General features: G+C 36.9%; 3 protein-coding genes across 6 annotated transcripts; all 3 read right to left on the bottom strand.

Moving 5' to 3' along the window:
• Positions 1–1,426: 1,426 nt before the first annotated feature.
• On the bottom strand, positions 1,427–8,413 carry si:ch73-109d9.1 (uncharacterized). Of its 4 annotated transcripts, none has more exons than XM_067441173.1 (8): positions 8,278–8,413; positions 7,553–7,905; positions 6,212–6,780; positions 4,151–4,228; positions 3,975–4,064; positions 3,759–3,863; positions 2,081–2,252; positions 1,427–2,001 (listed from the first exon to the last, which is right to left on the bottom strand). In XM_067441173.1, exons 2-8 carry the CDS (start codon positions 7,845–7,847, stop codon positions 1,814–1,816), a joined length of 1,497 nt encoding a protein of 498 aa, XP_067297274.1. In that variant the 5' UTR covers positions 7,848–7,905; positions 8,278–8,413; the 3' UTR covers positions 1,427–1,813. The 4 variants fall into 4 exon arrangements, 2 of the variants coding, with proteins under 2 accessions (XP_067297274.1, XP_067297275.1); XR_010904726.1 differs by lacking the exon at positions 1,427–2,001 and adding an exon at positions 2,562–2,657 and having other exon boundaries at positions 2,129–2,252; XM_067441174.1 differs by lacking the exon at positions 1,427–2,001 and having other exon boundaries at positions 2,110–2,657.
• Positions 8,414–11,920: 3,507 nt separating this feature from the next.
• On the bottom strand, positions 11,921–18,937 carry si:ch73-109d9.3 (uncharacterized). Its single transcript, XM_067441216.1, has 3 exons — positions 18,175–18,937; positions 15,776–15,891; positions 11,921–14,810 (listed from the first exon to the last, which is right to left on the bottom strand). Exons 1-3 carry the CDS (start codon positions 18,455–18,457, stop codon positions 13,704–13,706), a joined length of 1,506 nt encoding a protein of 501 aa, XP_067297317.1. The 5' UTR covers positions 18,458–18,937; the 3' UTR covers positions 11,921–13,703.
• Positions 18,938–22,073: 3,136 nt separating this feature from the next.
• On the bottom strand, positions 22,074–26,843 carry si:ch73-109d9.2 (uncharacterized protein LOC565042 homolog). The gene is made up of 4 exons (XM_067441213.1): positions 26,160–26,843; positions 25,014–25,141; positions 24,495–24,603; positions 22,074–23,262 (listed from the first exon to the last, which is right to left on the bottom strand). The coding sequence occupies exons 1-4, from the start codon at positions 26,434–26,436 to the stop codon at positions 22,184–22,186; spliced, it is 1,593 nt and encodes a 530-aa protein (XP_067297314.1). The 5' UTR covers positions 26,437–26,843; the 3' UTR covers positions 22,074–22,183.
• Positions 26,844–27,251: the final 408 nt, after the last annotated feature.

Raw genomic sequence — 27,251 nt, forward strand, 5'->3', positions numbered from 1 at the left:
CCTATAACCATTTGTTGAATAGTATTATCAAACTGCACACAAAAAAACCAACAACAACAAAGCATAATGTCACACGTAACTATATATTTTATTCAAAAATTTACATTTTGAACATCACCTCTTTGAAGTTGTACAAGATATCTCTGACCCATAGGTAAAATATTTCTCTCCACAGAAGTTTCCTGCAGAAAAAAGGGGGAAAAGCCATAAATAAATTAAAATAGCCATGTTTCACAGTATTTTTTCCCTCTCAAATGTAACATTTTTAAATGGGAATTGTGAAGCTTTGGAATACTGGCATTATACTAAACTGTCATTATAAAACAGAAAATACACCAAAGTGAAGAAGCATAGCATTGCTCTGTTTTGTCTGCAGACTTTACAGTAATGTGTGAAGAGTTTGGTCAACAGGCAAAACTAGTTTCACACCAGCAGATTGTGTATGCTTCATTTACATATGTAAGAATAAGAGCAAGACAGGCTGCATTTCACAGTGGGTGGGCGTTAATAGTCCCAGTGACTTAATGTCCCTGCTGACTTTCCAACAAAGTTTAGAATGGCAATAGTGTAATCAAGCACCATTTGCCTATTTAAATGACTAATGAAATAAAGAAGCTGGCTTTCTTTATTGAATGTACACTAATGTTCAAAGGTTTGGGGTTGGTAAGATGTTTTAATGTTTTAAGAAAGCCACATTTATTAGCCTCAAATATTACAATTTTAAATAACTTTTTTTCATTGCAATAAAATGTCATATAGTCTTCTTCAGTGTCACAAGATCATTCAGAAATTATTCACAAAACATATGATCCTACAGAAATCACTGTAATATTCTGATTTGATGCTCAAGAGACATTTATTATTATTAATGCTGAAAAAACATTTTGTTGCTCAATATTTCTGCGGAAATGGAGATACATTTTTTTAAGATGCTTTGATGACTGTGTTCTTTTGATTTCTGAAAGATTTCTGAAACAGAAATCTTTAACGGTTATAACTGTCTTTACTGTCACTTGATCAATTTAATGCATCCCAGCTGAATTAAAGTATTCCTTATTTAAAAAAAAAAAACAGTTTTCTGAACGGAATAACTAAAATCTTCTTGCTGCAGACTGTAGCATGATGACGTAGTTACTAGTGGATATAATCCACTACATCGTGGATTTTGACAATGCTTTTAATATGCATGCACACTGTATTTGAAGTAGTGTTAATGTTATAAGTCAAGCTATTTTTAAATTCATCCGGATGTTTTTGAGTACTGAATGTTTGCCAGAACTTTGATGTGTTTGCCATTTATTTAAAATATGTAATGTTGTAGTTATTGAAGAAATAACCATTTCAAAAGCTAAGCTTTATAAACATTAAGTAGTGCCCCACTAGTGGTAAAATTAAAAAATAAGTTTAGTAAACACAGCACTTCACGGTTCCAAAAGAACAAGCAGATACTTTTTTAATAATAAATCTTTATTCCCATAATAAAACTTCATCCATCAAATACTACAATTCTGGTTAACATTTATTTTAAAGTGTCCGTGTTACATATGTTACATGTACAGTAAATTATGCACAATTACATGCAACTAACCCTAAATCAAACCCTAATCCTACCCTAACCCTAAGCACATGTAGTTAATTAATATTATGCAGTACCTAGATATATAATTACACTGTGACAATGACACCTTAAAATAAAGTGTAACCTAATTCTGAATAACCTGTAAAATACAGAGAACCAAGAACTTGTGAAAATCTAAGAACCGGTGGGAAAAAAATGAAATAAAAGATAATCCAATAAAAACAAAACAAAAAACTACTCATGTTTAGGACTTCCATCAAGTGAGCAGTTTTCCTCAAATTCCTCCTCAGCGGTTAACTTCTGGATGCATTTTGAAAGATGAATATGAAATTGTGCTTTCCGCAGAACAGTGGCAGAGCAGTAGCAACAATGAAAATGTCCAATTTCCCTGCATTTTAAGTTACACTTGATAATAGTCAAATCTGAAAACAAAAGTAAAACAAGTGTGAGCTTATATACCTTGGCAAAATAATTGTAATGATGTGGAAGCAGTATACACACCAGCAAGGTGGACAGCCAACTTCAGATGATTCTGGATATGGTTAACAACGCTCCCTACCCCTCTTGGCTTGTAGACCCAGGTCTCACAAAACGGGCAGTGATACTTGTCACAACACTGGGTGCACTTAGAGATGCAGGGCATTTCTCCTTTTTTAAGGACAGTAATATGCATCTAGAAATGGAAAATTACAATTAATAAATAATGGTTAACTTCAACAAAAAATTTTTTTAGTATTAACATTTGTTTTATTTTGATAATTTGTAATAATTATATTAACAGCTGGAGCTTGACACTTAACTGTCATTATAAAGTTGCCTTTGACAACCTTTTAAAATATATTATTATTATTATTACATGTGCAGTATAGGGGTCACGAGGGCCCCGTGTTATGTTATAAAGAGTCAGTTTCAAAAGGGTTAATGTAAAATGCAAGTGTCATCAAAATATATTGACAATATAATGACATGTTCATTCACTTACTGTCTCAATTCTTGGTGTGGAGTCCATCCATGTCATGACAAATAATGCGCATTAAAGATATCCAGTGCATCATCGAAATCCTCTATGGTGCATTTGCTTTAAAAACATTTATTGTGTCAACCAAATTCACTATGTATGTAGTGGATTATATGAACTACGTCATCGTGCTACAGTCTGCAGAGAAATCCCTCTCTAAAGGTGATGATACACAGGTCAACTTTTTGAGCAATGTTGCCATCAACGGGCAACCAGGTGAGACACAGGGCCCACAATGGATCTAAAGTATCCAGATAGAAATTTAATGCCTATTCTCAAATGGGAAAGTGCCCAAGAAACATCGCTCTCCAATACTTCCTGGCAATATTGCTCAAAAAGTTTCCCCGTGTATCATCACCTCAGCAATCAGACACTGATAATAATATTGACATTTTAGTATCGTTAGAATCTGCAAGTTTGTTTGCTGGCTTCCATTGCTGCAATACGCTGCGTTTTATGGCATCTAGCAACCCGGGGTGTCGAAATGCTATTGGGTAAATTGACAGTGGGTAGGATCACACGAATCAAAACCAAAACATGTATGTTCCGGTAAGGAACGTACATTTAAAAGTAGACTAACTGGCTCTAGAACTGTTTTTTCAGAGCAAAAAAGTGAGTGAACTTAGCATGTTTCCTAAATATCTGCAAACATATGGTATTTGTATCCTTTAATTGAAAGTGTTATGGTGTATAAAATGTAAGAATCCTCTTAGATGTAAAATACATATTTGTGACATCAAAGTGTTGTGGAGTGAATGTGGTTGTTCCTGTTCCTTGTAATATTTTTTTTATTACAACAGTTTTTTGTTGACATAATATACAGAGGGTACGGAAAGTATTAAGACCCCCTTAAATTGTTCACTCTTTGTTATATTGCAGCCATTTGCTAAAATCATTTAAGTTCTTTTTTTTCTCTCATTAATGTACACACAGCACCCCATATTGACAGAAAAACACAGAACTGTGTTGTGCTGTGTACATTAATGAGAAAAAAAAACTTTAATGATATTAGCAAATGGCTGCAATATAACAAAGAGTGAAAAATTTAAGGGGGTCTGAATACTTTCCGTACCCACTGTATATGATTAAATAGTATGTATGATTCATCATCATGCAAGGAATAAGTTTATGAAATGAGGAGATTAAATCTTCAGGTCTAACCTTTGCTCTCCTTCGAAGGTAATCCCGGCGGTTGTGTAGCATTTTAGTACATCTTACGATCACCTCTGCCTCTCGTCCATACAAATGCGGCAGTGCAGATATGATCTGTTCAAGTGTAAAAAACAAATCCATGTAAACCCACTGTCTGAAAAAATCTCTCTTTTCTCCATACATTTCATTAATCGAAATGAATCAAAGAAATGACGAGGACTGAACCTTTGCTGTAATCGGGCCCCACTCAATGTTCCTGCTATAGCAAGCCCTCTGCCACACCTGAAACTGAGTTAGGATCTCTCTGGCCACAATCTGTTAAAGACAAAAGACACAAATAAAACAGATTAAAAGACAATAAAAAAATACATTCAAATTCATTTTGTATAATAATGTCTTACACTGAATGTTCTCTGCTTGTTTAGAGCGTGTGAATTTCCTTGTTCTGTTGAAGAGTGTTCTGCAAACCTTTGGCCAATCTAAAAAATACACAAAAACAAATGAGTAAACCACAGTTCTGCGTTCACTGTTCATTTCACATCAATTTGGATGCAGTTAAAAACATTTCTAGATGTCTACAATATTCTACTCATGAAAAAATATAAAAAAAACATGTTTTGTGGTTGAGACTGCTTTGTATTAAAACATAGCTAATTTTCAATTTATGTATAAGATCATGTGCATGTGCTTGTTTATCATCATAACCGACATGAAGTGAAGTCTGCAAAGACACAAAGTTCATATGAAATTATATTTCATATAGAGTGCTGAAAGTCTGCATGAAATATATGCAGTCTTGCATTAGCTAGGAACAATAAAAATAACAAATATGAAATTAAATATTCTGAATTATTTCAACTCTTTTGTTGGAAAAAGGTATACAAATCCATCAGATAATGACCTGTATGTAGTTAATGGTTGTCCGACTACAATCACTCCAGGAGAGGCAGGCATCAAGACACAATGCTGCAGGAGATCACAGAGCTCTTGTGGAAATGGCTAAGGAGCAGGAGGTCTTGCATTGTCCAAGATCAGTGTTCATCAATCCGCAGCAAATAAATAACAAATAAAAACACTGGAAAGAAGACTTAAAGTCTGAATGGAAAACTGAAGTAGAGGAAATGGAGCCTTTTGGACTGACTGACTTGCTGAGGTGAGATAGCGGTGCTACTAGTTGCTACATCTGATGGTTCATTTACTTTTTCCAACAAAAAGCCATAAAGTTGAAACAAAGTGATAAAGCACAATTTAAGTGAAGGCCAGGGTATCTTTTTTTAGTGAAAGTTATAAAGTTAAAAAGATCCACAAACATTCTCAGGAAAGATTATATGCTGTATACTGCATCTTTACTGTTGTCAGAGGGAATACAAAAAAACATCAAATACATAAACTATACTAGCTATTTCACATTAATCGTACAACAGCAAAACTCCTGTAAGAGTAAATCTGTCATTTCCATTTGTATATGCATGTATTAGAACGAAACCAAAGTTTCCTTGTCTTTCTGTAATGCAAAGGAAGTTTAAAATAATTCCATGCATAACAATTTGTCCAGGTCCTGTTCAATTGTTTAGTTGTCTTTTAAGGTGGCAACGATGGGACAGCGGCTTCTTTGGAGTCTTCTTGAATTTAAACGGTGCAGACCATTTATAGTACGTAAACATGAATTAATCAAAAAATGGGTGAAAATTAAGACACATTTATTTCCCTCCTCTTCCATGGGCTTTCAATAAATGAGTCTTCATTTGCCTGGGATTCAGATAGCTCTTTCCACAATAAGGGCAATTGCAAGACTTCCCCGCGTGGCTGTGTCGTCTGATGTGAACTCGCAGGTTGGTGGCTCGATTGAATCGCATCCCGCATTGAGTGCAGCTGAAGAGTTTCTCCCGCGTGTGGATGTTCTGATGCTGCCTGAAGTTGCTCATCCGAGCGAAGGCCTTGCCGCAGTGCGGACAGACGTGAGGTCGCTCTCCTGAATGGTTGCGCTGGTGAACCTTGAGCTCGAAGTTATACGCGAACGTCTGATCACACTGCGAGCAGCTCAGAGGTTTCTTGCCCTTGTGGATCTGCATATGAGCCTTGAGGTCGCATGCTCTCTCAAACATTTTCCCACATTGGGTGCAATAGTGGGATCTTCCCGCAAGGATTTGTTCCGGCGTCCCATGTTTGTCCTGGGAGAAACGCTTTGGGTATTGCACATGGCTGACTGTTTTCTCGCCTGGACAAACATCATTGTGAGAATAGCGGACGGAACTTTCTGAATCAGGATAACTTTGTTCGTTTTCTGGTTTGACAAATGAATGTGACCTCTCTGGTACGCTAGATAGCATCAGCTCTGTCGTGCATAAATTACTATATTGTGCCCTAATACCTTGATGTGCCAATGTGTTCACTGAATAAGATGTGAAATATGAGGTGGCGTCTGGCATGTCGAGAGAGTTTAGACCTGGAAAGCTTTCTACCTGTATCTCATCCTGATCACAAGATCCTCCGAGCTCTCCCTGACTCGGATCAGCCATTTCTGCATGGCAACCGTCATCTCTGTTGACGCTATCCCACACTGGAACCATCTCTTCTTCTTCTTTGACAGATAGGAGATCCAGCTCTGTCTCTGATTTTACTCTGTCGTTTGGTGAAGACATTGGCAAATCCTCTTGCGCTTCCTGAGTCGAAGGACTTTGTATCAGTCTTGAGTGGTTTGAGTCCATTTCCTTATCAAGAGTAAAGTCCTTTTCAGATTGGTCTACATCATTCACTTTGGGTTTGAAGTCACTAGTGGACCCGCTCTGGATTGCTGAATTTCCCAGAAGCCTCTGCAGAAAATCCTGAGGAATTGGTGCACTGGAGTTAGGTGTGATGATCTCTTTTACACTATTCCTGTGTACATCGTTCTTCTCTTTAGAGTGTGAGTTTGTTGTTGTTTTTTTGTTAGACTCCAGGCGTTGTCTTGTATTCCACATTTCTTCAGTCAGTGTAGGCTGATTGGTAGACTGATCTCTCAGGCTTAGTCCTAAACAAAGTGTGTTTGCTCCTGCACCAGAAAAAAAGATACAAAAGTTAAAGAACAGCACAAATGTATTTGAAAATATGAAAAACGTACAGATTTTCTTAACAATAAGATTACTGCAATGCACTGAAATCCATCAATGGAGGACACCAAACATTTAAAGATTCCTGTAGAGTTTATTTGTAAGGCAAAACTGTCATTCCGCAGGTAAAGAAAGTATTTTGTAACTCAGGACTACAATCATCTCTTAAACATGTGGTAATGTCAAAAATAAAATAGTTAAAATCACCTATTATCTCATGCTTGTGAAAATGGAAAAAATAACTACTCTGTTATGGCTAGCAAATATGAATTATTTATAAAATATTTATATGTACACATATGAATGTGCAAGTGGGTGTGTTAATAGCGTGTGTATATTATTTTTTTTTCTTCTTTTTTTAAAGAAATCATTCTAATATGCTATTTTTTCATCAATGTTGGAAACAGTTGTGCTGCTTAACTTTTATATTTTATAAACTATGAGCTTTTTTTGTATTATGCTTTAGTCTATTACTATTTTTATTTTGTTTTTATAGTATTGAGCTTTAGCCATTTAAATTTTAGTGCTTCCATAGTAACTTAATTGTTTTGTTTTGCTTCACATAAACTTATTTTAATTCTATTATACAAAATAGATTTTTTTTTGGTCTACCTTCGGCCTGAGATGGGTGTCAGCCCTCCCACCATCCTACAGAGGATAAGCATCAGTATGGCAAAATTTAAGGTGACAATAACAACCCTGGTTGTAACTCACCCCGGACTGTCTCTACAGGCTGGCTCTCATCTCTGTTGCTGGAATCTCCTGCTCTTCCGCAGTCAGAGCATCGTATCTTCCTCCCCCGTTCACATTCCCTCTCCCTCTCCCTCAGTTTACTCTCAGACAACTGTAGCCTTCGTTTCAAGACCTCCACCTCTTGTTTACGATGACCCACTTCCTCAAGGAAGCTGTCTTCCACCAGCCTGGTTATTTCAAACATGGCTGATTTAAGGACGGTCTCCATGACAACGGAGAGCTGAGTCTGGAATGTGAGGAAAAGGGCTTCCGACATCGTCCCGTCGCCTCGATGCACCTTGATGCAACGTATGACTCTGATGACAATAATCACCCTAAAAAAAAAACATAAAGACAGAAAACTGTATTTTAACTGTGATCATGACCAGCTAAAAAACATGTTAGCGTGTTCCCAAACAAAAACGGAATTTTTCAAAGACTCCAACGTTTGTCACCAAATGGTCCATTTGTTATTGTTGTTTGTGCAGCCACGTGCATGATGCAACATACAATCAGATTATAACGACAACACTACCACCACTATGTTATTAGAAATGCGTGTATATATGTATATGATTATATTCACTTGGTTTTCTATAGAAAATAGGTTCGCTAGCCCCCCTCTTCAGGCCTTTTGTTTAAAAAGTAAAAGAAATTACCTGAATTTACCTAAATAACATCAGTCACACTATTCACGAGGTAAATACCTTATGAAAACGATCCTCGCGCAGAGGATTTCTCAGAGGAAATCCGGGAAATAATATGAATAGAAACGTTATTACTGCAGTAATATGATCGTTTATGTTGACAGTCGTCCTTAGCGGATGCTTCGCGTCCTAAGCGATTTCCTGTTACTGCCCTCCAGTGGACTGGAAGATGCCACACATCACATGCTTCACAGACAGGGCTTGGAAACGTGCGACAGAAAAAAACTTAATTTTGAAGTTATGTTTATGGAATATTATTATTATTATTACTGTACTGTGAAGCAGAGCAGTCCCAAGTGGTGTGGAAGCTAAGCAAGGCAGCTGGAGCTATTGTTAATAAAAAAATAATGCAACACGTGCCTCGCGAGCAGCCATGAGTAAGAGGTAACGCAGCTCTGTTTATCATATTAGATACACTTGAGTGTGTTGAAAAAAAGCATGACGTTACTCTGTGTGTTCGACGGCCGTGGCTGCTTTGACACACTGCAGTAAGAGTAAAGCATTTCTACAAAATACAATTGACAGGTGACTCCCTCACACATCCTGGTTCCTTGGTTAAAATAGCTATTTTCTCACAATTTACAAATAGTTGGAAACATTTGGGATATTAAGTACTCAATTGAACAAAATATATAACACTGACCTATTGGTTTTTGGACATTTTACTGAAAAAAAATGTTACATAGTGCACCTTTAAATTAAAAATAGAGGTAGGTCTATTTCAAACCCAAAGCTTAGAAGGCAGATTGATGCCACCTGGTGGAAGAAATACAGAAAATCATATGTCAATCACTACATAGGCCTATATAAATATAAATTATTTTCATTATAAGGTTTTTATTACTTTTAGTAATAGGTTGTGTATTAGAATATATATTTAGACATGATCAAAGACTACTTTGTCATGGATGATTTGTAGATTGTACACCAACAAAAACATTTACAAAATAAAAAATGATTACCTATTAATTTCCTATATGGTCATTTTTTTATCACAAGTGACTATTTTTGTAAAGACCGTTTAGACTGTTCTAATCATCTCCATAATTTTTCTTAGTTGTTTGTTGTTCATATAACAAGTGCCACAAAAGTCACCAAGTTTTGTACCATTCAGATGAAGTAAAAAATTAAATAAAATAAATAAAAAAGTAACCGAAAATGTTTTGTCTAAAATGGCTGAAGACCGCTAGACTAGAGGGATAACTGTGACGTAGGACAAGTTGTTTCACTGCACCAATGTTTATTAAGAAGTCATATTTCTATGGTTGCAAGATTATGTTAGGAGATTTTTAAAAATATAAGCTAGTTTTATTTCTCTTCATTTCTTATTTTTTTCTAGTCACAGTAAAAAGCGCCACATCTTGGTCTACACAGGCCTAAAGGATAGTTTCATCATGTGCTGTAATCACAGAATATTACTTTAAAGTGCAATAGGAAAGGAAAATGTGTCACAAGAGACTAAATGAGAACACAAAACATACCGTATGTTTGTACTCTACCAAAGAGCTGGAGAACTATTTAATTTTGGTGACATGAACATTACAAAACAACCTATGACAGAAATGAAGACATGAACTTCCAGCATTTTTTGCCATTTGGTCCATTTCACATGTAACATATAAATCAGATTTGTCGTTTTCACAGAAAAAAAAAAGAAGAAAGTATTATTTGAATTACAGTCATAGAGCCTGTAATGTACATGGCTTGTTGTGTACCTGAATTACTAATAATCTGTTTGCATGCATTACTGGAAGAGTTTCATCAGTGTGTATTTAACACAGTGTGTGGCATTTAATCAGCAAAATATATTAAACTATACTAAGCAGATGGGATGGTATAATGAATGAACCAGCTACTGTCACTCTTTGTTTACACTCTGGAGCCATGCCACATGTTACTACACTTTAAAATAGTCATCTGAAAACCACTGCATAGATTTGAATCTAAAACATCGGCACTGACATCTAAATGTGAACATAAACGCATTTTAGCCCACAGCAGCATTTGCACATCAATTTGTTCTGCAAAGTTTATTGACTATATATATTTTTTTTAAACACACAGTAATGCTGTTGCAATAGTGAGTATATGCACCATTTGAGAGAGAGAATGCTACACATCTGAATATACAAACAAATCAAAGAGGTCTGATGTAACATTATACCATTGAGTTATGTTTTATTTATCTTATTTAAGGCTTGTAAAACTCCAATTTGAACGAATTAAACAATTTAAACAAACAGAAAAAATTCCAAGGCATGGGTGAAACTGTCCGTGTCATATTTCACTCCAAAATCAAAATCAAATCTATATTGCATATAGAAACAAAAGTCAAATTTAAAGGCCATTACAATTTTTCATTTTACTTTTTATTTTACTTAATGATTGATTTGCATTGACATTATGTAAAGAATTCTCCCAAGGGGGAAAAAAAATGTATGTTATGCATACGCAACCGTTCAAAAGTGTGGGTCTGCAAGATTTTTTTTTTTTTTTAAAGAAGCCTTCTGAAGCGTCACTGAAACTGTCATTTGGACCTTGAACCGTTTGGGGACCATTGAAGTCCATTATATGGAGATAATGCCTGACATGTTTTCATCAAAAACCTTCCTTTTTTGTGACGGAAGAAAGACATGGGCATCTTGACGTGGGGGGGAGTAAATTATCCGCCAAAGTTTATTTAAAAGTCAACTTATCCTTTAAACTTTCTTCTCCTGCTTCCTATTCTTTCTACGATCTAGAATGGCAGCACAGCTGAAAGGTTTCTTTGAGCTGTGCCCTCTACACATTTCCTTCAGCCTGGGGCTTATTATTTGCACTTTTAGTGAGAAAGTGTCTTTACATTTGCCCAAAATTAGAACTTGTTTTATTTAAAAAAGCCCAGCCCAGATAAGGAAAAAGTAGCGCAAAAGTAATGTAACACATTACTTTTCTTAACAAGTAAATAAGTATCGCATTTGGTTACTTTTTAAGGGAGTAACAGCATATTGTAATGCATTACTTAGTAACTTTCCCCAACACTAGTTGTGCTGTTTAATATTTTTGTTGAAACCTTTATTCTTTGAATATAAAGAAAAGCATTCATTTGAAATAGAAATCTTTTGCATTATAAATGTCTTAATTGTCACTTTTGGTCAATTTAAAGAGTCCATGCAGGAAAACTAGTTTATTTAAAAAGAAATCTTACTGATCTTCTGGACGGTTGTGTATACACATATATAATTATAATGTTAAATGTACAAGTGTATAAGTATATGCCATGGTTGTATTTGTTGAATTTAATTTATACTGAATTTAATAAAATAAAATAAAAATATATATATACAAAATTTGCTTAAATCTGACAAAAAAATAATGAATAACAATCCTTAAGGTCCTTTAAGAAAAAGCTTTTTTCACTACTTTAAGGAAAATATTATTTGCATATATTTTCTTTTGATCTTAGGGTGAAATAAAACATTTATTTATTTGGACATTCTCACCAACGTTAAGAGCCTGTAAAATCCAGAGGGTGTGGAAAAGTCATTATATAAATATTAACACAGATACACACACATTGCCCTGCCAACAATAACAAAAAAGTTGCTGTTTGGATTTAAACAGGCAACTGCTTAAGAGTCAATGATTTGATCATTAATGCAGTGATTATGTTTCTAGCATGTTACATGTTTGGCCACATTCTTCTATGCCTAACTGATGGAGTGTGTAGCTTTAAAAAAATGTAACAAACATGTAGGAAGACACATCATGACCATATTCCAGGACGACAATGTCAAGATTCATCAGGTTTAAACTGTGATAGAATGGTTGGGAGGGATCATGAAGAATCATTTTTACACATGAATATGCACCTTTGAGTACAGACCTTTCATTGAAAGTATTTGGGATGTAGACTTTACAGAATGCTTGACTCTTGCATTGTCAATAAAAGTTATCTTGCACCTCTTGATGGAAACAAATGCTGTGATGTGAAACATGCTATATTGCCAAAAGTATTGGGACACCCCTCCAAATCATTGAATTCAGGTGTTCGATCACTTCCATGACCATAGGTGTATAAAAAAAACAAGCATCTAGGCATGCAGACGCTTCTACAAACATTTGTAAAAAAAAAAAATGGGTCGTAGAGAGCTTCATGGCTGAGTAGCTGCATCCAAGCCTTACATCACCAAATGCAATGCAAAGCACCGGATGCAGTGGTGTAAAGCACACCACCACTGGACTCTAGAGACGTGTCCGATGGATTAGTCTGGGTTTGATGGTTGCCAGGAGAAGGTACTTTCCTGACTGCATTGTGTCAAGTGTAAAGTTTGGTGGAGGGGGATTATGGTGTGTGGTTGTTTTTTTAGGGGTTGGGCTTGGCCCCTTAGATCCAGTGAAAGGAACTCAATGCTTCAGCAAACCAAGACATTTTGGACAATTTCATGCTCCCAACTTTGAGGGAACAGTTTGGGGATGACCCCTTCCCGTTTCAACATGACTGCACACCAGTGCACAAACCAAGGTCCATAAAGACATGGATGAGTGACTTTGGTGAGGAGGAAACTGACTGGCCTGCATCAAAAACATCCTACAGCAACAGTGTTAAAGTAGCCCAATTCAGCTGAAAAACCGCAAACTTGGCAACACCTTCACGTCCAACATCATTGCCCGACCTCACAAATGTGCTTCTAGAAGAACGGTCAAAAATTCCCATAAACACACTCCTAAACCTTAGGGAAAGCCTTCCCAGAAGAGTTAAAGCGGTTATAGCTGCAATGGGTGGGCCAACTCCACATTAAACTCTACAGGTTAAGAACGGGACGTCATTAAATTTCATGTGCATGTAAAGGCAGGCGTCCCAAAACTTTTGGCAATGTAGTGTAATAATCACTGCAATAATGAGCCAATCATCGACTCTAAAACATTTGCCTATTTAAATGTAATTTTAAAAAATTGTCCGGGCTCTCTGTCTGTGTGTGTGTGTGGGCATGTTTTTGTGACATATGAGGACATAAATGTGTATAATAACATGGGTATGACATAGGTATTACAAGGAGAGGGTGAAATATCAGGACATTGGCTATGTCCCCACTTTTCAAAATGCTTATAAATCATACAGGACGAGTTTTTTTTTAGAAAGTAAAAATGCAGAATGTTTCCTGTGATGGGTATAGGGGCAGGGGCAGTGTAAGAGGATAGAAAATACGGTTTGTACGGTATAAAAACCATTACGCCTATGGAATGTCCACATGTCACAAAAACAAACGTGTGTGTGTCTCCAGAGAACCAGTCACATCACTGCAAAATCATTTTTTCAGAAAAATGTTTGAAAAATGAGGTTTAGTATAGCTTTCAATATGCATGATATTAAAAATAGTTTAGCCAGTCAGCAAAACATCAACTAATATGTGTAATGTAACGTATTCTACCACTATTACAGCTCCTCATATACTGGACTGTGTGAATTCAGAGTGAATTCTCTGATGTCTCTTTAAGTTGCATTTCTGGGTAAACCTTTTCCCGCAGTCTGTGCAGATGTAAGGTCTCTCGCCAGTGTGAACCCTGCGGTGTGCTTTCAGGTTACTCAGTTTAGTGAAACTCCGTCCACAGATGGTACAGCAGAACTGCCTCTCACCTGTGTGAATCTGTTGGTGAGCTCTGAGGTGACAAAGATGAGAGAAGCCTTTTCCACACTGGTTGCAATTGTGCATCATCCTTGACGAATGCTGGCGCGTGTCCCCTTGAACCCTCATGTTTACCATCTGTGGCAGACTTCGTCCTGGATGTACGGTACTGAAACTTCTTTCACCTGTAGCGGCTCCTTCAGGATACTGACGGACATGAGAGGGTTTGGAAGTAGGTAGGCCTTTGCAGATGGATTGTGCTCTGTTTACATCACTGGCACTGTGATCTGTCACAACCGCATTGGGATTTAAAACCATTTTTGTGTTCTTCCTAACAGGTGATCTGAGATGCTGCATAGCTTGTGGAGCAAGGCTCTGAACCTTGACGGGAGGAGCAGGATAGGAGACTCGCTCCTGTACTTGAGGTCTAGCGGTAAGAGGATCTCCAGGCTGAAGGTTCGATGCCGTCTTCTTAGCACTGTTGTGAGCAGAAGCAATCTGAGGCCTGATTCTCTCCATTTCCTCCCAGTCTGGTGGAAGCATCACTATAACTTCCTGTTTAACAGGCCCTGAGTCTATGCTGCTTACCTGCGGTCTCAAACCCGGAGACTCTGAAGATACGGATGTCCTGACTGGTTCTGGCTGTGAAACAGATGACCTCACTGAAGGGTCTGTTTTAGGGTCAAACCATTTCTGGGGGTTTCTGTTTCTGAGCTCATTCTCATCCCCAGGTCTTTCAGTGCAGGACGTTCCACCTGGTTTATGGTCAGAATCTGTATTGCGGTTGGTCTCTTCCACATTGTTTTGAGGATCTTTTTGTTTGTGTACTTGAGAGTGTATCACTAGACAAGCTTGTGTGTCTCTAGCCTCTGTTGTTTCCTCTTTCACTTCTCCTCCAGGTTTATGCTGCTCATCCACTTGAACAGCCTGTCATGGACAAAATGCATATGAATTAGAAACCATTAAAAAACGATAGTAACCATCTTAGCAACAGCAGCATTTTGAAGCTTAAAATGTATGAATTTTATTGCATTACATGATTTTAAACCACATGGTGTGTGCAAACAAATGCCTTTCTCAGAGTTCATTACAGATTTAGAGGGCGTACACTGGTGGTCAACAGTTTAGAATTATTAAGATGTTATTGAATTGTGCCCAGCAAGGGTGAATTTATGATTAAAATACAGTAAAATATGCAGATTTGGTCTTTAAAAAACATTTCTTAACATTATCAGTTTTATCAGTGTCGCTTAAAATATCTGTATTTTTTTTTCAGGGTTCTTTGATGAATAAAGTTTAATGAACACCATTTATTTGCATTTATTTATTACATTTATTAAATAGAAATATTTTGTAACATCATAAAACATATATTTGATGTCACTTTGATCATTTTAATGCATCTTTGATGAATAATAATTTCGTTCTTTTATAATCTTCCCACAAATGTTTGAATGGTATAATTTTCCACAAAAATGTAAAGCAGCAAAAACTGTTTTCAACATTGATCATAATAATAAATGTTACTTAGGAAAAACTGAATAAGAGATGATTTCTGACGCTGAAGATTACAGTAATGATGAGGGTCTGCTTTGGTATCACAGGAATAAATTACATTTTAAAATATATTAAAATAGAAAACTGTTATTTTAAAATGTAATATTTCACAATATTATTGTTTTACTGTATTTTTGGCTAAATTAATTCAGCATTGGTGAGCAGAAGAAAATGATTTCAAAAACATTACAAAATCTTAATTATTCTAAACGTTTGAGCGCCAGTGTAATATATCTTCACGTCCACTTAGATGCCCTTTGGCAACCAAAAACTGTCCAAATACTTTTCATCTTCTCTGCCACTACATATTAAAATTAAAACAATAGCATACACACAGTTTTAGTTTCCAGAGTTGTTAAAGGCTTCTCCTGATTTGTGTTTCCTTTGGGACTGCACCTCCAGCTATTATCAGAAGCATTTTCCTGCTTTACAACAAGTGGAGGGTCCAAACCTTAAAAACACACATAAGAGCATTCAGTCAGCAGATTCTGATACATCTTTGAACTTAAACCAAGTTCATTAATTTGACTGAATAAACATTTCATTATGTGGTACATAGGTCAATAATGTAACATTCATATTTTGGTCCGGATCTATCTATCAGTCAGCATGAAACGGAAGTTACAGGGCTTTTCTTCCTTATTGTGACGTATCAATTGCTTCTCGGACAAGAAATACATCATTAGAGAAGAGAAAATATGTAATTTCAAGAGGGAAACATTTATTAAATTAAAAAAATAATATGTGCATGGATAAATCATTTATAATAAATACCACAAAATTCCATAAACAATCTGAATTGTCAATTTTGATTTTATGGTGGAGTAAAAATGATTTCCTCATAAAACTCCTGAAAATGTTGAATAAAAAATAGATACTGGCAGTCTCTTTTATTATCTTTTTGTCAATTTCTTTGTATAATTGAAAAATATTTTGAAACTAAAATGAAAGTCACTGTAGTATAACTAACACTCAGGAAACTACTTGTCATGTGACAAAAAAAATCTAAAAATGCTGTGTCAAGGTAAAATAAAGAAATATTTTACATATAAAAAATATATATATATTATGTGCATGCATGTGTGTGTGTGTAGTTATATATACATAATAATTACACACAGTGCACACAGATATATTATATAAACACAAACTTTTATTTTGGATGGCGATATCGGCAAGGGCTGTGATTGGTCTACCAGAACCCCTCCCTCAGGTCAATAAATAAATAAATAAAAAACTGCTATGAGTGGGTGTGTGTGCGGAAATGGGATATTTTCATCCTTACATCTGCTATATAACAATATTTTGTAGTCCAGAGATTCTTAATGTTAGTGAATAAATACATAGATCTGCTTAGAGTGAGTGTGAGTGCTTGATGGTCTAGTCCAGTGGTTGAATTTCTGTTAAGCGAGCAAGAGGTTCTGGATTCCAATCTCACTAAAATGTTCTCCAATGTTCTCATTAAAATGCTAATCAAAAAAAGATGTTAATCAGTGACTGTATATCAAGAAAAGGGATACATTTGGGTGCATTTTGTTTTGTGATTTCAAAGGAATGAATAGTCTCCGCAACAGCATTTGACTGAAGCGCTTGTCTGTGCACGAGCCACCAATACTCGTCAAAAATAGGCGAGTTGCCGATCTTTAGCAAAGTGCAGTGTAAATAAGGGGTAAGTCCTGTAAGTTGCGAGGTGAAGCCTTCCTGGATCGAACTTGTTTGTTCAGCACATCCCACAGATTCTTGATTGGATTGAGATCTGGGGAATTTGGAGGCCATGTCCAAAGGACCAAAGGTTTCCCAGCAGAACATTACCCAAAGCATCACACTTCCCAAAGCATCACACTGCCTCAGCCGACTTGCCTTCTCCCCATAGTGCCTCCTGGTGCCATGTTTTCCCCAGGTAAGCAATGCACACACACCCAGCCATCCACATGATGCAGAAGAAAATGTTATTCATCAGACTAGGCCACCTTCTTCCATTACGTGGTCCAATTCTGATCCTCACGTGTCCACTGTTGGCGCCTTCGGCGGTGGAAAGGGTTCAGCATGGGCACCCTGACTGGTCTGAGGCTATGCAGCCCTATACAAAACAAACTGCTATGCACTGTGTATTCTGATACCTTTCTATCAGAATCAGCATTAACTTCTTAAAGAATTTGAGCTACAGCAGATCATCTGTTTGACTGGACCTCACGGGCCAGCCTTTGCTCCACACGTGCATCATTGAGCCTTTGCCACCCATGAACCTGTTGCCACTGTTCACCACTGTTTCTTCCTTGGACCACTTTTGATAGAGACTGACCACTGCAGACCGGGAACAACTCACAAGAGCTGCAGTTTTGGAGATGCTCTGACCAGTCATCTAGCCATCACAATTTGGCACTTTTGATCGGGGTATATATATATATATATATATATATATATATATATGAAATATAATATTATGGAAATATGGAAAATGTCTAGGTTATAAATTATGACAAGGAAATTGCTAATTACTGTAATCGTTAAACCATTTTTTGGTATTGATGAGGAAATTACTTTTGCACTTCTAAAATCATTTGACATTTGTAGGATTATCAAATTATTATAACTGGAAATGGCATAAAGATGTTTAACAGATGAAACTGAGGACAGTTAGCCAACATACAGGCTGTTCTTATGTCAGATTGAGTCATGTTATAAGCACTGCATAACTGGTTAAAATCCTTTGGAAAGTTATGTTTGTACTCACTGCTCTGTGTTTCGAGGCCTCTCTGTAGTACCCTCCTCCTGGACACTGCTGTCCGCCCACAGTCCACACACCTCACCCTCTTAAACCTATCCCGTTCCCTCAGTTTGGCCTCCGACACTATCAGCCTCCGTTTTAACACCTCGGATTCTCGTTTGCCTCGATCCATCTGCTCCAGAAAGCTCTCCTCCACTAACCTGGTGATCTCGTACATCGTGGTCTTGAGAATAGTTTCCATGACCGCGGACAGCCGAGTCTGGAAGGAGAGGACCAGCGTGTCCGTCATCCTGTAGGCTATCTGATCTACTCGAGCTAGATCCTGTAGATTAATTGATTGCTATGCATAGAGACAACAGTGATCGTGACATTAATGACCACCCATGCTGATTTCTGTCTCAAATATTTTAATTCTTATTGAGTACCAAGTCCGCACATGGACATTTTTGGATCTCAATTTCAAAATTCACAAGAAACGTTGCACTTCACTTTCACGGCCAGTCAATCATCATACAAATCCCGATCATAAAATCATCGCACTGTTAGCATTGAGCTCATTAACGTTACATCCGATTGACAGACCATTAACCAAGAACCGAGATAAATATGCTCTAGGCGCAAGGCGGAATTCGTCGCATAATTTCCAGCTGAATGTTGTACATTCTACCGATTTTATTTGGTTAATGTTTGAAGTACAATATGTTTGACTAATGCATCATTCAGCATGTCAGGAGGAAGCGCAGCTGAGCAGACCATAGACAGTAGGAACAGACGGACAATAATGTTGTTGATAGTGACGTCACGGATTGTACGGTGGCCTTGTGGGACTAAAATTGAAATATATATGTTTTATATATATTTTATTTCGGCTATTTGCCAAGGCAACATTTAGTTTAGGACCGCAAGGTTCTTTTTTTAAATTATTATTGAAGAGACTAAAATTATTATTAAAATTACGTTTGACTCTAATGCTGAAGCAGAGACCTGAAAATGGACTGATATTGCCAATGACACTGAGTATTAGAAAATACATTAAGTAAATGCATTAAAATAAACTTTAATAAACTGAAATCCAAATTAGTTGTAGACAATAAGATTCTAAAGAACCTGAACATGACAATCTGCACAAAATATGCAAAGCTGGCCACATTGACCATAATGTAACTTAAAAATAAAAAATAATTATAAAAAATAATATTCTCTTATAAAAAAAAATTATATTCTGTCATCGTTTAATCACCCTCAAAACTGCATGACTTTATTTCTTCTGCTTAACAAAAAATAAGATATTTTGAAGAACAAAACAACACAATTGTTATGTTCCACACAGGGTTAATGACATAAGGGTGAGAAAATTATGACACAATATACATTGATTACTATTGGAGGGTCTATTACAGTAACAGTGTAATGTTTTATGGGAAACAAGTCCAAACAGGATTAATGGCTTTTATGGATTTATGTGCATATTCATCATTGATTATTCAGGTCAGCACTATGTTTGAGCTGATGTGACCTGAGATGGTGCATTCGTTTGAAGCCCCGTCCACAGATAGCACAGCCATACAGTCTTTCTCCTGTATGATGGTTGATGGACTTTCAAGATGTCTGCCCGAGTAAAGCTCTTACTGTACATAGTGCACTTGTGTGGTTTCTCCTGCGTGAATGTTGTAAATGTTCTCTTTTCTCACAATTTACAAATATTTGGAAACATTTGGGATATTGTAAGTACTCAAATTAGCAAAATATATAACACTGGCCTAGTGTTTTTTGGATATTTTACTGCAAAAATACTACATAGTGCACCTTTAATGTAGACGTAGCTTTTGACACAGCCATTGTGAATGAAACACTGCTGTACGAGCAGTCATCAATAAAGTGATTCATCTATTAATCTATTCGAATGCTCACCTCTGTTGTGTTACTATGTCAGATTTGATCTTTTAATCTTTAAAATTTTCCCAAAAGTGTGTAAATTCTCCAAATCATAGCATCACTATAACTTCCTGTTTAACAGGCCCTGAGTCTATGCTGCTTACCTGCGGTCTCAAACCCGGAGACTCTGAAGATACGGATGTCCTGACTGGTTCTGGCTGTGAAACAGATGACCTCACTGAAGGGTCTGTTTTAGGGTCAAACCATTTCTGGGGGTTTCTGTTTCTGAGCTCATTCTCATCCCCAGGTCTTTCAGTGCAGGACGTTCCACCTGGTTTATGGTCAGAATCTGTATTGCGGTTGGTCTCTTCCACACTGTTTTGAGGATCTTTTTGTTTGTGTATTTGAGAGTGTATCACAAGCTTGTGTGTCTCTAGCCTCTGTTGTTTCCTCGTTCACTTTTCCTCCAGCTTTATGCCACTTGAACAGCCTGTCATGGACAACATGTGCATGAAACCGCTGAAAAACGATAGTAACCATCTTAGCAAACTGCATTATTTGAACACTTAAAATGTATGAATCTTAAAGGTATGAATGAGTTCATTCAAGTTTTTACAGGGTGTACACTGGTGGTCAAGAGTTTGGACTAAAAATTCAGCTTTGCCTTCACGTGAATAAACTACTTTTTAAAATCTATAAAAATTTGTGCCATGAATTTTTTTTTATTGCATCTCTATGTATACGTACACACACACACACACACACACACACACACACACACACACACACACACACACACACACACACACACACACACAGGATTTAAGTAAGTATGTGGCCTCTTTCAGCAGGATAATACAGTATTTTAGCCATAAACCATAAACAAAGCAAAAATGGTTTGAGGAGCACAACAAGAAGTTTGAGGTGTAGACTTGGTCACTAAATTCCTCAGATCTGAATCCAATTGAGCATCTGTGGAATTTGCTGAACAAACAAGTCCATCCAAGATCCATGGAAGCCCCACCTCGCAACTTACAGGACTTAAAGGATCTGCTATTAACATATTGGTATCAGATATGCAGCACACCTTCAGGAGTCTAGAGGAGTCCATACCTCAATGGGGCAGCAAAAGGGGGACCATATATAAAATGCTATTAATCGATTTCACAGAACTAAAATTGAAAACAGTAATTTTAAAATGCAATATTTCACAATATTACTGTTTTAACTTATTTTTGTGTCTAAAATAATATTGACTGTGTAAGGCTGAACTTGAAATGTAATGCTCAATGAAGCAGAGAGCTGAAAATTGGCTGATATAATTGCATGTGACATACATTGTGTATTGTTTTAAAATAAACTTTAATAAACTGAAATTACCCCACTAACATTTTCAAAATTGGTGTAGAAAATAAGATTCTAAAGAACATGAAAGTGACACTCTGCATTGAAAATACAATATTTCCATCTGACAGACTTTTTATTAGGTGTCCTTAACTACTATGTACTAATATTGTAATTAATCATTTGATACAATGCACTTATTGTGTACATACATGTTTTTACATTGTACTTACATTTAAAAAAATGCCTGCGTGTAATTATGTCTGTAATTAATTTCTGTAGTTGCATTTGTAATTACAGTTTGCACTTCCTTTACCCATAACCCTAACCTTATACTTACCCATCCCACCAGACCTGTCCCTAACTCTACCCGTATCCCACCTCAATATCAGCAAAAGTACTTTGCAATACAATTTGAACACAGTAAGTACATTGTACTTTTTTTTTTAGATGTAAGTAAAGTGGGGCCTTTTCTTCAGATGCAAAGATGGCCACATTAACCAACCTTACAACCTTACATAGTTTTAATTAAAAAAAAAATATTTTGTTTAAATTTATAAATGTATAGTCATTGTTTACACACCCTCAAAAATGCATGATTATTTCTTCTGCTAAACAAATAATATGATAGAATGCTGGAAAACAAATAGATTATACCGAGATTACAGACCACAGATTACTCAAAATATATTTTATGTTCCACAGATAAAAGGATTTTAATACAGGTTTTAAATGACAGGATTTATGGCCTTCTGACAATTTAAAAGACAAAATAACTCTATAAGGTATATTTTTATCATTGGTTATTCGGGTCAGCACTATGTTTGCGCTGATGTAACTTAAGACGGTCCATTCGTTTAAAACTCAGTCCACAGATAGCACAGCCATACGGTCTTTCTCCTGTATGGGTACGTTGATGGACTTTCAAGATGTCGGCCCGAGTAAAGCTCTTACTGCACATAGTGCACTTGTGTGGTTTCTCCTGCGTGTGAATGCGTTGATGCAGCTTGAGATTCCACAGCCGGCTGAATTTGTTTCCACAAAGCATGCATGTGTAGGGTTTGTCCCCGGTCTGGCTGCATCTGTGCCTACGCAGGTCACTGAAGGACGAGTAACCTTTCCCGCAGTGGTTGCACAAGTGGAGACCGTCCCGCTGGTGGACACGCTGGTGGACTTTTAGGTTGCACGCCTGAGTGAACTTCTTACCGCACTGGTTACAAGTGTATGCGGGACTTGAAGTGACTCGATTGGAGGCTTGGTAGCCTTTCACAGAATCCCTGGTGTCACCTAATGCTTGTCCAACATTAGACTTCAGAGAGTGATTCAATGCATGTCCTTTATAATGTGAACCACTGGCTGTGTCCCCAGCATAAAGTGAGTGTCCTTTATGTCCAGCACCTTCTGCAATCCCACTGCGAACTTCCGTAAGGGCACTCGTGTCTTGCAAGTGGCCATCTGCATTAATAAATAAACAGTGCATATCTCTATCCACGTCTTCTGTCTCAGGGTTGACTTGCGCAGGTAAAGATCCTCTGTTTCCACCCCTACTCCTAAGGGAAGAACTATAACGTCTTCCACCTTCCTCGTCTATGTCCAGGTCCTTTTGATCAGTCCCAACTCCAACCGATACTGCATGACCCAATGTGTCTTGAGTTTTTTCTCCCTGACCGTCTCCCATGTCTAGTTCATGTACACCGTAGCTCGTCAGCTCTTCTGCATCGTAACGTGTACGGTAAGGCAAGCCCTGAGCGGCTACAATATTTGTGTAAGAATCGCTGTCAGCGTTCTGTTCCAGTCCGGAGCTCCAGTCTTCCTGAATCTGTTGCAGCTCTTGCTCAATGTAACCGTGAGCTGAGAAATCAGTCACCTCAGCTCCTTGGAAAACCAAACATGGAGAAAAAGAAGACATTCTAATCTTCAACCACAGTCAGATATCAGAGGGTTAAAACAGTACCGAAAAATGTCAATTCTGTCATCAATTACTCACTCTCATATCGTTCCAAACCCGCAAGACTTTCGTTTATCTTCAAAACACAAATTAAGATATTTTTTATGAAAATAGAGATTTCTGTCCCTCCCATTATTCACCCAAAACTCTGACAGTTCAAAAAATGTATAACTCTAAATGAATCGAGCAGTTTAATCCAAGTCTTATAGTGCCTGTTTATACCTGGTCACTTCATGTGTTTTCACAGATCAGATAGATTCCATTTACACTTGGTCACAAATGAGCTTCCGAAAAATGGATATAAATCCGATATTAATTTCCTGTGCTATGCATGATTTAATAAACTCATGTCACCTAAAACAACAGATATGAGTTGCATTTTATTAATTATCAGCTTCTTTCTAAATCAAAGACCGCACTAGGAGAGAGCATGGCAACAGCACTGGTACCTCCTCAAGTGGTGTGAGCAATAGGATTTAAACACATCTCGAAGGGCATTTAACAACAGTTTTTTTTCATGATCGGATAGCTATTCGATTAGAGAAAACGCATGAGGTGACCAGGTGCAAAAAGGCCCATTCCGTTATGTCTCTTTAGATGACTGCATAATTTAGTCTTTTATTTGCATAGAAACATTGATCAACAATCAAAGCATCAAAAAATAGTAAGCACAAGCTCAACCGTACTTGACAATACAACAGTCCCCATTGGTTCTTGTGAAAGCTTAAATGTGCTGGTGTAGCACATGAGAATGAAACTCATTGGTTCTCATGGGTCAAGCAAACATGCTTGAGCTTCCATTTACCAAATTTAAGTGCTCTATGTACATTCACTGATCAATGTTTCTATGCGAATAAAACCCTGAATGAAATCTCTTCACCATATAAAATGATCATGTTTCTTCAGAAGACGTGGGTTAAACTGCTAGATTCATACGCATTCATTTTATGATCTCTTTATGAACGTTTTGAACTGTCAAGAGTTTTGAGTGACAAGACTTTCAATGGAAGGACAGCAATCTCTTAAACTTGAAATTAAATAATCTCTCAGACATTAAAACAAGCTTAATTTGTGTTCTGAAGATGAACAAATGTATTGTGGATTTGGAACAACATAAGAGATGTTTGATTTTGGGTGAATTATTGCTTTAAAATCACACCTTCAGTATCCAGTGTCCACCCATCCTGAAGCTCCTTATTACCAGCATTGACATAGAGGGCCTCCTCTTTCAATACGCAGTCCAGTTTCCTGTCCCCTGTACCGGCAGACTACAGAGAGCACAAAGACAGAAAGTGTGCAGAACGTTAAAGTTGTGGTGACAAACAAGTAGAGACAGATCTTGTCTTCCGTGTTTTGATGTACATCGGAGTGAAATGAATTATCAGAAGATAATTCAAAATGTATTGGATGGGGTCAGATCTGAAAGGGGCGGGGTTTAAGCAGACAGTCGTTTCACCGAAAGATCAAGTTATGACATTTTAATTAATTACAAGGAAACTGATTTACATGTAACATGCACCGTTCATAATAACATGCATTTACAAAATAGATAAATAACTTAAAATTTCATAAACTTTAATGCCTTACTATTTTCAGGTTTCACATTTAGACGAAGCACCTGATCAAGGTTAATAATTTGAGGTCATCAATAAAGCAGTTTATCTATTCGACTACTCACCTCTGCTGTGTTACTGGGTCTGGTTTGATCTTCTAATCTCTCTTTTCCCAAAAGTGTGTCAGTCTCCAACTCACAGCTTCCCCAGTTCCCATCTGGAATTCTCTCCTGTTTGAGGCTGCGTTCATTTTCTACATGTGGTCAAGGGGGAATGCAACTGTGAGGGCATTGATTACACCGTCCTTTAATGGTCTTTAAAGGGACGTAAGATAATGTCAAACGATGTCTTAAACCATTCCTTTATATTATGTTGTGTTGTGGGTCAATTTGACCTACGTCTTGAATTTGAGCTAGAAGAAACCAATGGTTAACCAATTTTTTTGTTAAAATTTTCCTCGCATAGGTTCAGAAACATGCCTGCAGTGTCAACACTGATGTGTTTTGGAATGTGCAAACAAAAGTTATATATAATTATTATTATTATGTCAATTAAAGCAGGGTATCTGCAGGTTTTGCCAAGTCAAATTAAAAAGTTTTCAAAATTCCAAGACTTTTAAAGATCCACGGGAAACCTGTAAAGGCAGCCGCTCAGACCCAAATGTTTATCTCGTTTTATAAAGTGAGATACATTAATGTTACAGGTTATTAACTGATTAGCCTATATTTTTACATAGTGTGATTTTTGGTCAATTGTGCTGACCCCCCATAACTATCATACCCAGATTTATTTTTAACCTAATACAAGGGTTAAAGGAATAGCTCGCCCGACGCCCATAAATGTAAATTCATAATTTACTCGCCCTCAAGTTGTTCCAAAACATGTAAATGTCTTTGTTCTGCCTAACACAAAGGAATATATTTTGAAGAATGTTCTAAATAGTTGCGGGGCATCATTACTTTTATTATAGCAGTCAATGAGTCCTATCATTTGGTTACCATCATTCTTTTAAATATCTTCCTTTTTGGGCCCAGGAGAAGAAAGAAATTCATACAGGTTTGGAACAAATTGAGGCAGCAAATGATGAACTATCCCTTTAAGTGTCCAGTCATGGCTCGGAAACATGTTCTGTTCTAATTAAATTACTCACAAATCAGTCTTTACTAATTATGAAATATGATGTTTCTACAGATTATTAAATACATTTTCTTTTTGTAAAACATTACATAAAGTAACAGCACTGAGTTTTAGTTGAATGTGATTGAACAAACCTGGTTGTGGTGACTGTTCTTCTCTTTCATCGTTACACACACGAGCTTTGTCACACTCTGCACACCTCAGTTTCCTGACGCTTATCTCTTGATTTTTCCTTTTACACTCGCTCCACTGAAGCCTCTTCTTTAGAGTCTCCACCTGCTCTCGACTACGGGACACTTCCTTCACGAAACTGTCCTCCACGAGTCGGGTGATCTCAAACATGGCAGCTTTGAAAACGGTCTCCATGACCCCGGACAGCTGTGTCTGAAACGAGTGTATGGCGTCGGACATAATGACTAGTATTTGGATGAGAGAGAAAAAATACTTCCGTTGATTATAAACAAGCCAACGATTTATCCTCCAGCTTCCCGTTTACACGTTTCAACCAAACTGTAATATCATATCGCTGGTGTGAAACCGTTTCAGTTTTTTTTATTTTTTTATTTTTATCGAACCTTCTTTTTGTTTAGTCAAATCTGTAGTCCAAACGCTTGCAAGAAAGGCTAGCGATGACTGGTCTTGTGCCAGCTAACGTTACTGTTTACGCTAACTATCGTTTATTGCACTCATTCGTCTCACATTTAAACATTGTAACATAAACAATACGCGGAGAATCAATGCTAATACAGCTAAGTCCCTCGTCCTACAGTGTGGGACCATAGACCGTAAAAAAATAGTGTGGGACTGACTGGAAGCACTTCCTGTTCCTGAAGCAAATACGGACGGAAGGTGGGGGGGGGGACAACTTTAAAGGGATAGTACATACGATTTATTTTTTCATTTATTGTTTAATTCTACTCATAATAATGTTAAAACGATATTCCCAGTTACCAAGTCCACTGATCTATATATAGAGAACATATATTTTTCATTATATAGATCAGTAACCAAGTCACATTAGCGACTTCACAAAATGTCTGTTTGTTGATAACCCTCCTAAGCATTAAAAACTGTATAGGCCTACACCTTTTGGATCCGGTGTAACGTAAGCTTACATAGGCCTACTGCTTAAAGGTAGGGTTGGTAAGAATTGGTTAAAAAAAAATCCAAATTTGTTTAAACGTTCTTTATATATCAATACATAATTAAAATGTTAGTACTCTAAA

The sequence above is a fragment of the Pseudorasbora parva genome, chromosome 4 (assembly GCF_024679245.1).
Source record: "Pseudorasbora parva isolate DD20220531a chromosome 4, ASM2467924v1, whole genome shotgun sequence".
Taxonomy (NCBI): domain Eukaryota; kingdom Metazoa; phylum Chordata; class Actinopteri; order Cypriniformes; family Gobionidae; genus Pseudorasbora; species Pseudorasbora parva.